The following is a 12,204-nucleotide window of genomic DNA, read 5'->3' as shown; positions in this document are numbered from 1 at the left end:
CCGGTACAGGGGCACAGGTGGCCGGTAGATGGGTACAGGTGGCCGGTCAATGGGCACAGGTGGCCGGTACAGGGGCACAGAATATCCACCGATGACAGCTCATGTGTGCCGAGCACCTACTCTGTACCAAGTACTGTTTGAAGTGCTCGACTTGCATTACCTCCTGAATTAGCTGGACAGCTGAGCAGACACTGCCCCTCCCCTCGGACTGTAGCTCCCTGAATAAGGGAAGACGAGGTAAGTGCTGCTTCCTCCCTCAAACCTCCTCACCTTTGCTTTCCTCTTCTGCTGTTTGAGGGCTTCTTTTGTCTTCTCCTCATCTTTGAACGCTTTTAGCTGAGAGAAGGAGGGAGGGAGAGAAGACTGCTGGCACACGTGCTTCCTGGCCAGGCCTGGACCCAGGCCGTAAGCAGCCCCGAGGGCTGACGGACTGATGCACGGGGCCAGCACTCTCGGCGGCCCGCCTGGCCCAGCCCGGGGAAGGAAGGCCCCCATGGGGCAGAGCACAGCCCCGGCTGGTGGCTGCAGGTGAGGCCTGCTCACCGTGGGTGGTCTGAACACAGGTCAGGAGGGTTCACACGAGCCTCCTATTGCTGTGCATCCCCATTAACACCCTTTAGTTCCATTCAGTGAGAGAGTGGGGGCCTCTGACTGTGGGGGCGGGAGTCAGAGGTCAGAGAGGGGAAGGGACTTGCGGAGGTACGCAGAAATCTGGTAGCAGAGCTGGAAGAACCAGTGCGTGTCCCGACTTCCAGTCTCACCAGGGACCCTCCGATCCACACCCCTACCCTGTGAGGACAGGCTGGTTGCCCCTTCCTTGGCCCAGCTGCCCTCACCTGGGCATTGGACAGGGTGACCTGGGCCTGCAGTTTCTCCACCTGCTTCTTCAGTTCTTCCTTCTCCTCATTCATTCGTTCTCGATCACGGCGCTCCCTCTGGAAGTCCTCCTCAAAGATCTTCACCTGGAGGGGAACAGAGAGGAGGGGAGGGGTGGGGAAGATGAGGGAGGAGGGGCTCAGACCGCTCTGGCCTCCTGCTGGTTTCACCCCATCCTCACAGACACTGTGAAGAGGGGAACGGGTGTACCTCTGGCTCCCCACCCCCACCTGCAAACAGAATAGATCTGGGTCCCTCTATTTTATATTCTGGGCTTCAACATAGGGCTTTATTTAAACAAGGTATCTGTGGCTTATAAAAAAAAAAGGGGGTCACAAGCCCCCAACCAGTCCAATCCTTTCATTCTGCTAAGGCCCCCACGAGAGGCGAGGCCACAGGCCCAGAGTGTGGGTGCAAGACTGGAGCTTGTCTCCTGGCTCCCAGAGGACCTACAGAACTCTCCCAAGGCTTCGAGGGTGTCTCGCGGCTCCCTGCCTCTGAGCCTGCACTTTCACATCCCGCTGCAGACCAGTGAGACACTGGCCGGGTCAGAGATGGTTTACGAGGCTCCAAAGCATGACATCAAATAGAAACACGTGGGCGAGCCCTAGCCTTTCCAGTTTCCTTTCAGTCCTTCCGTGCCCCTCAAGGAGAAAGTCTCCATTTATGCTCTCATGTCTTTAACATCTTTCCAGTACTTATTAATTTCCCTTCCCTTCCCTCAAAGAGGACTCAAGTTCAGAGTCTTCATCAGGCAAGAGTATCTAGTTAGAGTTTAATAATACTGTTTTTCTTTTACTGTATTTATTGCTTATAGTTACTTTCCATTTGTGGCAAATTATAAACAGTGTTTTCCATTTATAGTAGTGATATAAAGCTCCTTTTTAAATACATTTATTGAAAGTAACTTATTTAGGGGCGCCTGCGTGGCTCAGTCGCTAAGCGTCTGCCTTCGGCTCAGGTCATGATCCCAGGGTCCTGGGATCGAGCCCCACATTGGGCTCCCCGCTCAGTGGGAAGCCTGCTTCTCCCTCTCCCACTCCCCCTGCTTGTGTCTCCCTCTCTTGCTGTGTCTCTCTCTAATAAATAAATAAAATCATTAAAAATAATAATAAAAAAACAAATAAAAAAAGAAAGTAACTTATTTAAAATTTATTTTTTTATTATTTTTAAAAAGATTTTTATTTATTTGACAGAGAGAACAGGGGGAATGGCAGAGGAAGAGGGAGAAGCAGACTCTCCGCTGAGCAAGAACCTGACACAGGGCTCGATTCCAGGACCCTGGGACCATGACCTGAGCCAAAGGCAGATGCTCAACCGACTGAGCCACCCAGGTGCCCCTAAAATTTATTTTTAAAATATTAGGTAAATAATAGCACAATTGGGGTAGAGAGATGGTTAACTCAAAAAGGTGGCAGAGGAATGACCTAGTTAGGGACACAGTGCTAGAAAGGATAAACCTATAACCAGACAGGGGTCCAGGCCAGCAGCCAGAATGTGGACTACTAATTAGAGCTTCCACATGATGCCAAGCCCATCGTGGGTCCTCAGGAATGCTCCAGCTCCCCACTCAGCACCTCCTACCTGACCTCCTACCTCTCGGGCTCACCTGCTGTTTCAGCAATTCGTTCTGCGTGATCAGCTCCTGTTTCCTTAGGAGGCCACCAGCTCCTTCTGGGCCCCCAAATGCTGCTGGTGGAGAGGAGGGGGAGGCCTGGATGCTCAGTGCTTCCTCCAGGGCCTGGGATCGAGAAGAAGGGAGACAGGCCCATTAGCAGAAGCCCTGGAAGTCCGGCCGCGTGGGAAAGGTCATCTTCAGTGACCCCCTTCCTGACATGAGTGACAATAATAACTGCCACCACCAGGACTACTTAATAAGTGCTACCGTACTTATTTACACTATACACACATCATTTCATTGGATCCTCTCCATGGTCCTATGAAGAAAGATTATGACCGTCACCCCCATTTGACAGACGTGAAAACTGAGGTTCAGAAAACCATGATGTGTCCAAAGTCACACAGCTTCTAAGCAGGCTAACTGGGGGGGGGTCCTCACATAGAAGGGAGAATCTCCCCTTCCCTGAGCAGGTGCAGCTCAATTCCTAGCACCCAGACCTAGAGAGAATATTAAGCCCTTCGGGGAAGCTTCCATGTCCTCAACCACTGCCTTGCCCTCAGATTCTTGAGCTTTCCAAACCCATGGTTACCAAGCCAACTTTTCTGTCCCCGGCTCTTCTCTAGTTAGATTACACTGGAATTTAATTTTGACTTATTTAATATTTTGCCTTTCTAAGCCCGAAAATGGGCTGAAACATCACCAAACAACATTTTGAAAACAGAAAAGAAAAACACCCTTCTACCGTGCTCACAAAATCCTTCCCTTTATGGAAGCAGTATGCTCAGAACTTAAGAGGTCTCTATTAACCGGTTTTCCCTTTAGCTCGGTGAACGTGGTATTTGAGAACTCTGGAACCCTGCTCAGGACCCACCACGCTCATCGCCGCCTGGACTTTAGCCCCTGGCGCAGCGGGGCTTCTGCTTGCCACGCATTAGCAGTGCCCACAGTGCCTCCCTAGACAGTGGGGGATAAAGAAAACCTCCCCCAGCTTGGACTTGGGCCCCCACTTAGTCTCCTTGACTCCCCGGAAACCCATGGAGACTGCTGAGCCGAGAGTAAGCCCTGGACGCTGCAAGGGGAAGTCATGGCTCTATTTTATCCTCCTGCTTATGTGCCTATTTTTTAGATGAGAAGACTGAGGTCCAGGGACCGAGAGACACTTGCCTGAGGTCACAAGCAAAGCAGTCACCCACACGTGTGTCTCTGTCCCCCGCAATGCCAGGGAAACCCGGAGGGCAGTGATCCAGCCTGAGTGACCTCTAGCATCCGGCACCATGTGCAATACCGCGCCTGGATTTAGGCCCCCCAAGTCCCCCAGCTCAGGACAGGTCATTCTTTTTTCTGAGAACAGGTCCCAAGGTTCCCCAGACTCAGCAAAATCAATGCTTATCAAACCCCAAAACCAAACAGAAAGGGTTCCCCTAGCAGGGCTGGGGCCCAGTGAATATGCCAAACTCATGCAGAAGCCTACTGCGGGCAAGGCAAGGAGGCGGGGGAGGCAGACAGACAGGAAAGGAGGCAAAGATGAACCACAGTCAACTCCTCCAGGCTTGCGGAGAACATTTCCTTTCAAAGCTTCCTCTTGTTAGCTCGCTCCTTTAACCCCTGGGCCGGAAGGTGTCCAACCAGGGGCTCAGATGGCAAAACCGAGGCTCGGAGAGGCTGGAGTGGGGGATTAGAACCAGCCCCCAGAGCCGGCCTCACCCCCACCCACTGGCCCTGGCTCAGAGCAGCGGGCCTCTGCTTTAAAACCCAGCCTCCACCCGGATGCCCCGTCTCCCTGGGTCCCGGTTCTCAAGGGCAGGAAGCCTCGGGCCTCTGCTCCTCCACTCCCTCCAGCAGGTGTTTCCTGAGCGTGCGTTTGGTGCCAGGCACTGTGCCAGGTGCTGGGGGCCCACGGGCTGGTGAAGAGGAGGCCCTCCGCCCACCCCCGGGGGGGGGGAGGGCAGACCGTCAAACGGGCCGTTGGAGGAGCTGCAAGGCGCGCACCTTGTTGAGCCTCTGGATCTCCTTTTCCTGGTAATCCCGCTGCCGGGTGAGCGGGCTCAGCTGGTCCTGCAGGTACTTGACCTTCTGGCGCAGCTCCTTGGCCTCTGCCGTCAGCTGCTCCTTGTCGGCCTGCAGGGGACACAGCACCGGTCAGCAAGGAGCCCCTCCGGGAGGCCTGAAAGGCCCGCACCGTCTGATGGGGGCATCAGCCGTGCCTCCTCTCCGCCTCTCCCTCAGCAGGCCCCAGTGCTCACGTGAAGACAGCGTGCAGGGCGTCAGGGCCGCAATGCCCACACCGTCCTGTCCTCAAGGAAAAGGCAGCTCGGTTCAGTGAAAGACTCTGGGTTCTGATACCAGCAACTCTGCCAACAAGCTGGGACCTGGGCCACCGTCACAGTACTCTCTGGTCTATGTTCCCCTATCTGCCATGGGTCGGGGGCTCTTAACAGGAGTCACGGATGGGCATCAGGAGGTCTGTGAGCCCCAAAACGGGATGCAAAATTTGCCTGTGCAATTTTCTAAGGGGAAGAGCCACAGTGTCCACGAGATTTGCACGGGGTCTTCTGTGATGCACAGAAGTGACCGACCACTGAGCACACCGAAAGGACCTTTTAGCTCTTACAGCCTCTAAGCCTAGGAGAGAAGACACTCAAATAAATGCAGCATAAAAGGTAGAGAGCGTTCCTCCGCAGAGGAACAAGGTACCGCGAGGTGAAAAGAAAGAGCGCCACAGCTGAGAAGAAACCAGGGAGGGCTTCTGGGTGGAAGCCCCGCTCCCACGCCCACGATGGAACAGCCAGGGATCCTTCACTGCAGAGGGCCACAGCTGGACTGGCCCTTAAGAGAGCATCAAATCCTAATCCCTGATGTGATGGCAGATGAATGTCCAGAGAGGAGACGTGACTTACCTAAGGCCACACAGTGAGCTGGGGCTAGAAGCCCGGTCTCCTAATTCTGGCGCTCCCTCTCCCCTTGCGAGTCAAAGGAAGTGTTTCAAATAGGGGAGGTCAGCCAGAGATCGGGGAGAGCAGCCTTGGGAAGACCTTGTGGGAGGTGTTCTGGACTCCCACTTGAGAGGCTCCAGGATTAGCATGGCCTCTATCACCATGTGTCCTTAACACAGGGCCACCTCCCCCCCAGCTAACAGGGAGGACTGTCCCATCCCGGGGACTTATCTCACCCACAGATGCAAGCTGGGGGAAGGGACAAAAGAGCCAGGGGTCCGGTGGACAGTCGTAGATGTGACTGCACTCGGAGAAAAGACAGGCAGGGTCCTCCCTAACACACACACACGTTCAAGGCAAGGGGTGGTCACTGAGGCAAGCTGACCCCTCGGATAAAGCCCCTGGGCGTCACATGCTGACAGAGGGAACTCTGAAATGCAATCTGTGTTGAAAATGTCCATTTTTAAGCTAGGCCAAAGCAGCCTGTGCCCAGTTCCCACGAAGGGGAAGACACTATGACATACATACAATCTTCCAAGTCTGGGGGCCCCATGGCCTTTCCTCATTAAGCTGGCCCAGGATCCTGGAGGCCTTGGCTGCTATCAGTCACACACTGACGGATCAGATGCAATTTCTTCAGGACACCTGCTCCTGGCCCCCCTCACACTGACCTGGTTCCCCTTTACGCCCTCCCCCTGCTCCCTGGAACTTCTCCTGTGATACTTGAACACACCTGTTTGTATTTGTTTCTGCAATGACTTGTTTCCCGTTTCTTCCCCACCCGCTGATCTGTTCCCCGCTGAGTCTCTGTGCCCAGCACGGCGCCAAGTGCACGCTCTGTTGAACAGTGGCTAGACGAGTGAAGAAAGGGAGCTCTGTCTAATATTTGAGCCCCCCCTCCCCCCCCAAACAGCCATCACTACTCTAAACATTCAGCAGCAGCCCACTCCCATCAAGCACCCGGGCAGCCTGCGTGTGTCTCCTTTATACTCTGTGCTTCCCTGTACTGTCCCCTGGTCCGCACCATTTTAGGTGAACAAAAAGCTCTTCTGCATGCAAACACGAAAATATGGAAAGCGAGAGCTGATCCAATCTCTCAATGTTCAGATGGGAAACTGAGGTACAGGGAAGGAAAGTGCTTTCGCCTGCGGCCACACAGCCCTTAGTGCTTGAGCCAGAGCTGGAGCCCCCAGGCCTCCCAAGCGGAGCCAGCAGGGACCAGCAGCCAACTTGCCTCCTCCATTTCGATCTTGGACTTGGCCAGGAGGAGCTTCCGGTCAAAGTCACGCTGCTTCTGCTCCCGCTCAGCCTCCAGGTCAGTCACCTGCTTCTGTAGGTCAGCCAGCTTCTGGCGAAGCTCAGTGATCTGGGTTCAAAGGCAGAGAGGGGGAGTGCGTGAGGGAAGGGGTGAACCTCCAAGGTTCAAAGCTCCTGAGAAGGAAGCAACAGGCCGGAGACTGGGGAGGCCCCGAGAGCACAGCCAGGAGCCTGGGGCTCAGCCTCGAGTCCCCATCACCCCACACTACCTTCTGCTCGTACTGTTGCTTCATAGACCGGAAATGCTGGTCCCACTGCTTGTTCACTTCGAGCAGCTGTGGGGAGAGACGGGTTAGCAGGAGATAAGCGGCTAAGGGACAAAGAGGGACAAGTCCACACAGACCAGCTGCCCACGGTACGCACGGCGTGTGTGGAATGGTGGCCACGGACGCTTTGCCTCAAACCCTCCCTCCTTGAAGACTCGGTGATCCCCCAGGAGGAAGCTTCATCAAGCACTATATTTTATCCTCGCCAGGGAAGCAAGACAAGTAATTTTGGTGTACATTACACAACACACATGCAACCTGGGATGGCGTATGAAAGCTTCCCATTCTCACTTTCCTTAACTTGGCGTTTGTCTCCGAAAATGAAACCTAAAGAAGCACTTGCACAAGTTGTGTGTAAGTCCACGTGTATCAGGCTGGCTGTCTCAGCAACGTCTGTGTGACAGCAAAATCGAGACGACTACCAACACGTAGGAGGTGGGTTAAGAAAATTGTACTACAAACTGAAAACGAGGTGCTGTGCAGTTATTAAGAAAATCAGGCCCCAATACACTGCTGCATTTCTAAGATGACCCAAAGTATTTGCCATACGTGACACAGCACTTCCTCAGGGAAGAAAAACAATCCCATACCATTAAATACATAAAACAATGGGAAAAGCTATCCCCATTTCAGACATGTTAACATATGATAAAGAGTACTCAGAAGTGAAGAAATACAGTGTATGCTTGATACATAAATAACTACCCATAAAGATATAGCTAATTTTGGAGGAGAAAAGAAAAACAGTAATCTGCAATCATGCAGTATCGAGGATATAAATTTTTCTGCTTATTTTAAAAAAAGGATTATAGGGTGCCTGGGTGGCTCAGTCGCTCAGCGTCTGCCTTCAGCTCAGGTCATGATCCCAGGGTCCTGGGATCGAGCCCCGCATCGGGCTCCCTCCTTAGCGGGAAGCCTGCTTCTCCCTCTCCCACTCCCCCTGCTTGTGTTCCTTCTCTTGCTGTCTCTCTCTCTCTGTCAAATAAATAAATAAAATCTTAAAAAAAATGATTATACATCAATAAGTACATAATAAAACTTAGGACTGTTGCCAAATTGTGGGCATCTCTAGGTGGTGAGGTTCTCAGTATTTTTCTAATGAGCATTATGTTACTTCTGTCATCAGAACAAAGACCTTACAGCAATACAAAAAGAAAACTAGAACTGATATGCACACATAAGCAAAAGACTGGTGGAGGCCTGACATGCACATGTGCTGGAAGCCCAGGGAGGGCAGCACGGCCCAGGAATCCGGAGGAGAAGCTGAGCTGTGAGGGGAGGAGTGGCTAAGACAACAGGGCAGGATTGGGCTTCCACCTCCAGTCTGGAAATACTGGCCCTGGATGGGAGATGGAGGAGGCACACGGGCACGGCCTCAATTCTGGAGACTTCCAGCTGGTGAGAAGCAGTGCTACTAGAAGGCATCAGATCCTCTCCTTCTGTGACAGTCCTCCCCCGCCGCCCCGACCCAGCTGCTCGGTGACAGAGGAGCCCCAGGCTCCCCATCCCTGATGCTGCCACCTGCCTACCTCATCACAGCCTCCTTCCACCATCCAGGCTATACCACGGGAGCCTTCCTAAACTATCCCCCTGCCAACAGTTTTAGGCCAGGCCCCAAACGCCACCTCTTCTGAGTGACCCTTGTAGGCAGGGGAACTGATTAAGAAACAAGAGCCCAGGACAAGGCAGCAGGTCTCTCCCACCGTCAAATGGTTCCGTGGTCACCATGGCAACTCACCATGGTGATCTGGGATGGGGGGGAGGGGGGGGCAGGAGGGCCTTTGTCTTGCCAGGCCCGGGAGGGAAGGAGAGTCTTCCCTGACCACCACCACCACCACCCTCTCTAGCCACCTACCTCAGTGCGTTGTTGTTCCAGCATCTTCACCTTCTTCTCAGCCGCACCCAAGGCCCCCACCTCTGAGCTCTTCCCTGCTGCCACACAAGCCTGGGAAGCACCAGAGAAGGGCCCTCAGCAAAGCCTCAAAGAACAGTTCTGTCGCCCACTTGGTGCTCCTCGAAGGCCTATATCCAGGGACCCAGCCCTCGGTCTCCCACTTCTCTAATCTGCCCACCAGCCAGGACACCACTACACATCCCAGCCGTGACTAAGCCTACTTTGGAAAGTCTACCCAGATCATCATTCCTCCTCCCCTGCCCTCCTACCCTCTGCTCGCTCCCCTTCCCAGGGCCACTTCTTCCCCTGCTCAGACTCTTATCTCTAAGGTATTGCCACCGTCCCCCACCCAGCATCAACCAAAAATCCTCTGACCTAGAAGGCAAGAGTTATAGATTTTTTTTTAACACTTTCTAAAATGTTTACTTATAAAGCTTTTTAGAAAGACATGCAATAAAGATGTGTATGTGTGATCAGTACATGTATGTATGTTTCCTAGCTCTGTCCTTTGCGAGAGCCTAATGCAGTGACACTCCAGTAGCAGTGGGCACACCTAGTGCCCAGATCTTGGTTTCTAAATGCTATTCTCCAACAAAAAGACATAGGGTTCCTTAGAGAAGTGGTTGATTCCAGGGGCAGGGAAAACATAAGCAAGAGTTTGGAGTATCTTGTACCAGAAAGTAAGAAAGTGCCTGGACACCTGGGTGGCTCAGTCGATTAGGCACGCAACTCTTGGTTTCGGCTCAGGGCATAATCTCGGGGTTGTGAGATCGAGCCCCGTGTCGGGCTCTGTGCTGGGGGTGAAGCTTGCTTGAGATTCTTTCCCTCTGCCCTCCCCCACCTCTCTAAAATAAATCAATCTTATTAAAAAAAAAAGGAAGTGCTCAATAATAATATGAAGAAGAAGCAAGCCATGTCTCATGGGTACAGGAGACAACTTGAAAGAGCTTCCCATGGCCAAAGCTGGAACAATTTGAACAAAAATATAAATCATGGTTGTATTGGATTATAACCTAAAGAATAAAATAAATATCCCTGGGTCCACAACTGGTGGAAAGGAATAGCTGAAAAAATAAATAAGTGGGGGAGAAGGGATGACTCTCCCCTACAGAAGAAGTCCAATTACTGTATATAGAAGGAGCGAGGGAAATTCAAAATCTACGACGGTAATGATGATCTCTGCGGGTGAGATCCACCACGGATACTAAAATTAGTGGGAAGTATAAGGAGAAACAGGGTATTTGCAGACTTAAAGTTTCTCCTCAAAAATAAGTATTTATTAACTACAAGGGGAGAACTGTCCCTTTCGTATGGAGAAACTGACACACACCACCTCAGCCACGCAATCAGGCGGACAGTGATAAGACACACTGACGTCATGTGCCCTTGTGGGGGACGCACCGGGAAGTGCACAGCGTCACTCCTGCGGGGTTCTCCTCCAAGTGCACACCCTTCATCTAATCACAGTTAAGCCCACGTTGAGGGACGTGCTACAAAATCACGGGCCCGTAGAACTCCCAAGTGTCAAGCTCGTGAAAGATAAGGCGTGGTGGGGGACGGTCACAGACTGGAGGAAGCTAAGGAAACATGGGGTCCTGGGCTGGCGGCGCCCACCCGGAAAGTGCAGGAGGAGGGCACGAGGGAGAAACTGGTGAAATCTGAACAAAGTCTATAGTTTAGTTAATAGTATTGTTTATTTTCTAGTTTTGATCATTGAACCGCAGTTATGTAACTTGTCGAGGGGGCATGGGAATTCTCTGGACTACTTTTGCAACTCTTCTGTAAATCTAAAGTTATTTCAAAATAAAGTTTAGAAAAAAATTTTTTTGGACTAGGAAATGCTGAGGTGACAGGACAGAACAAGCTCAGGAGGCCAGCAGTGGAGTGCTGGTTCTCACTCCGAGGCCGCCATGAGCCCAAGACCCACACCCCTTCTGCGCCTTGGTACCAGGAGATCAGACAAGATGGGCTCCAAAGGCCCCCACCTCTGATATCCTGTGGGCTTGTCAGCATCTGTCCTGGGGTCACTGCCCACATTCCCTCTATCCCCTGCCTTCCTGCCCCCTCTGCACTCCCCCAGGGCTGGGGTGGGAGCGGAGGGTGGGGCGGGCCCTGAGGGCAGAACTCGTGAGGCTCCAGTGCCCCCTGCAGGCTAAGGTGCGTCAGCACACCACAGAACCAGGAGGAAGGGGAGCAGGCTGGGGGAGCCCTCCAGGGACGCTCGCCTTTCGGAAGGCAAGAGATGGGCCTGCCCCCTAGAAGCCTGCTGCCTCCTTACAGGGCAAGGAGGAAGAGGGGATGGGGGCTTCTGGGCGGTGCACCCTTAACCTCCACAAAGAGAGGAGTCAGCCCACCTGGCTGCTGGCACCAAAGCGGCCATTAAAAGCAACAGCTAACGTTCATGGGCTACCACGCGCCCAGCGCTAAACCTACTTCACGGGTATCATGTCATTGAGCCCTCCCACCATCCTTTGAGGCCAGTGTTACGGCTTCCATTTTACAGAAGAAGAAACTGAAGCCACACAGTTGGTTTACGTAACTCATCCGTGCTGGCCAAAGGTGGAGCCAGCATTCAAGCCACATGTGGCTCCAGGGGGCCAGTTCCGCCACCGCCCAAAACGGATGCCTCCCCGCAGGCCCTTCCTCCCCGGCAGGGTGCTAGGATGAGCTGGACCTCCGGGGAGTCGAGCGGCATGAGTGGACACCAAAGCGCTCGGGAAAGTGAAGAGGCCTGCCCACTGAATCCCACACCCGTGGTGGCTCAGGGAACCCACGGGAGATGGCGGGCTCCACCAGGCACTTCCACAAGAGGACGGCCAAGGCAGGCTCTGCCCTGAGCGGTAAATGGAGGAAGGGAGGGGCTTCACGGGCTGGAGTGCAGACAGTCATTTAACAGCATGGGTCTCTGCCACACTGCTGGTCGGTCGCCTGCTGGCAGGTGATGCAGGGATCTTGATGACAGGAAGTCACATGACCTCTCCACACCTCCTGCCACGGCTGTGTCATGGAGTAATCGTCCCGGCCCTGCTTAGCATACGTGTAGAGCGGAGATCCAAATAGGATGACAGATTTGCAAGTCCCAGGTACCTTACACACTGCCACACAGTACCGAGGAATTAAGTTATTAAGGTAATTGCTGCTATTACATAGGTGTGGGGTTTGTTAAAGATGTTGAGTCCTGCTGTGCAGCCATTAAAAGGGGAAAACGCGTCAGGAAAAAGCTGGGACTCAGCTCTGCAGGAAGGGGAAAGGCACAGACTGGGCAAGGGAGGAGAGCCAGCTCGTGCGTGGGAACTG

The 12,204-nt window shown here is 53.2% G+C and overlaps 1 protein-coding gene across 8 annotated transcripts in view; it reads right to left on the bottom strand.

Annotated features, from left to right (window-relative positions):
• Positions 1 to 12,204, bottom strand: part of TNIP1 (TNFAIP3 interacting protein 1) — a 49,664-nt gene that overhangs the window by 3,596 nt on the left and 33,864 nt on the right. For 7 of the 8 annotated variants that reach the window (XM_073890753.1, XM_073890773.1, XM_025867211.2 and 4 more), the window contains 7 exons: positions 8,869 to 8,958; positions 6,957 to 7,022; positions 6,665 to 6,796; positions 4,487 to 4,615; positions 2,486 to 2,617; positions 837 to 962; positions 271 to 336 (listed from right to left, as the gene is read on the bottom strand). In XM_073890753.1, coding sequence (XP_073746854.1) covers positions 271 to 336; positions 837 to 962; positions 2,486 to 2,617; positions 4,487 to 4,615; positions 6,665 to 6,796; positions 6,957 to 7,022; positions 8,869 to 8,958 — 741 coding nt within the window. The remainder of the gene's footprint in view (positions 1 to 270; positions 337 to 836; positions 963 to 2,485; positions 2,618 to 4,486; positions 4,616 to 6,664; positions 6,797 to 6,956; positions 7,023 to 8,868; positions 8,959 to 12,204) is intronic. The other variant, XM_025867215.2, reaches the window with a different exon arrangement.

Source organism: Callorhinus ursinus, unplaced genomic scaffold, assembly GCF_003265705.2.
Source record: "Callorhinus ursinus isolate GAN/ISIS: 27379988/994484 unplaced genomic scaffold, GSC_fseal_2.0 scaffold3, whole genome shotgun sequence".
Lineage (NCBI taxonomy): Eukaryota > Metazoa > Chordata > Mammalia > Carnivora > Otariidae > Callorhinus > Callorhinus ursinus.
Note: the sequence above shows the minus strand (reverse complement) of the source record. Positions and strands in the feature narration are given on the sequence as shown.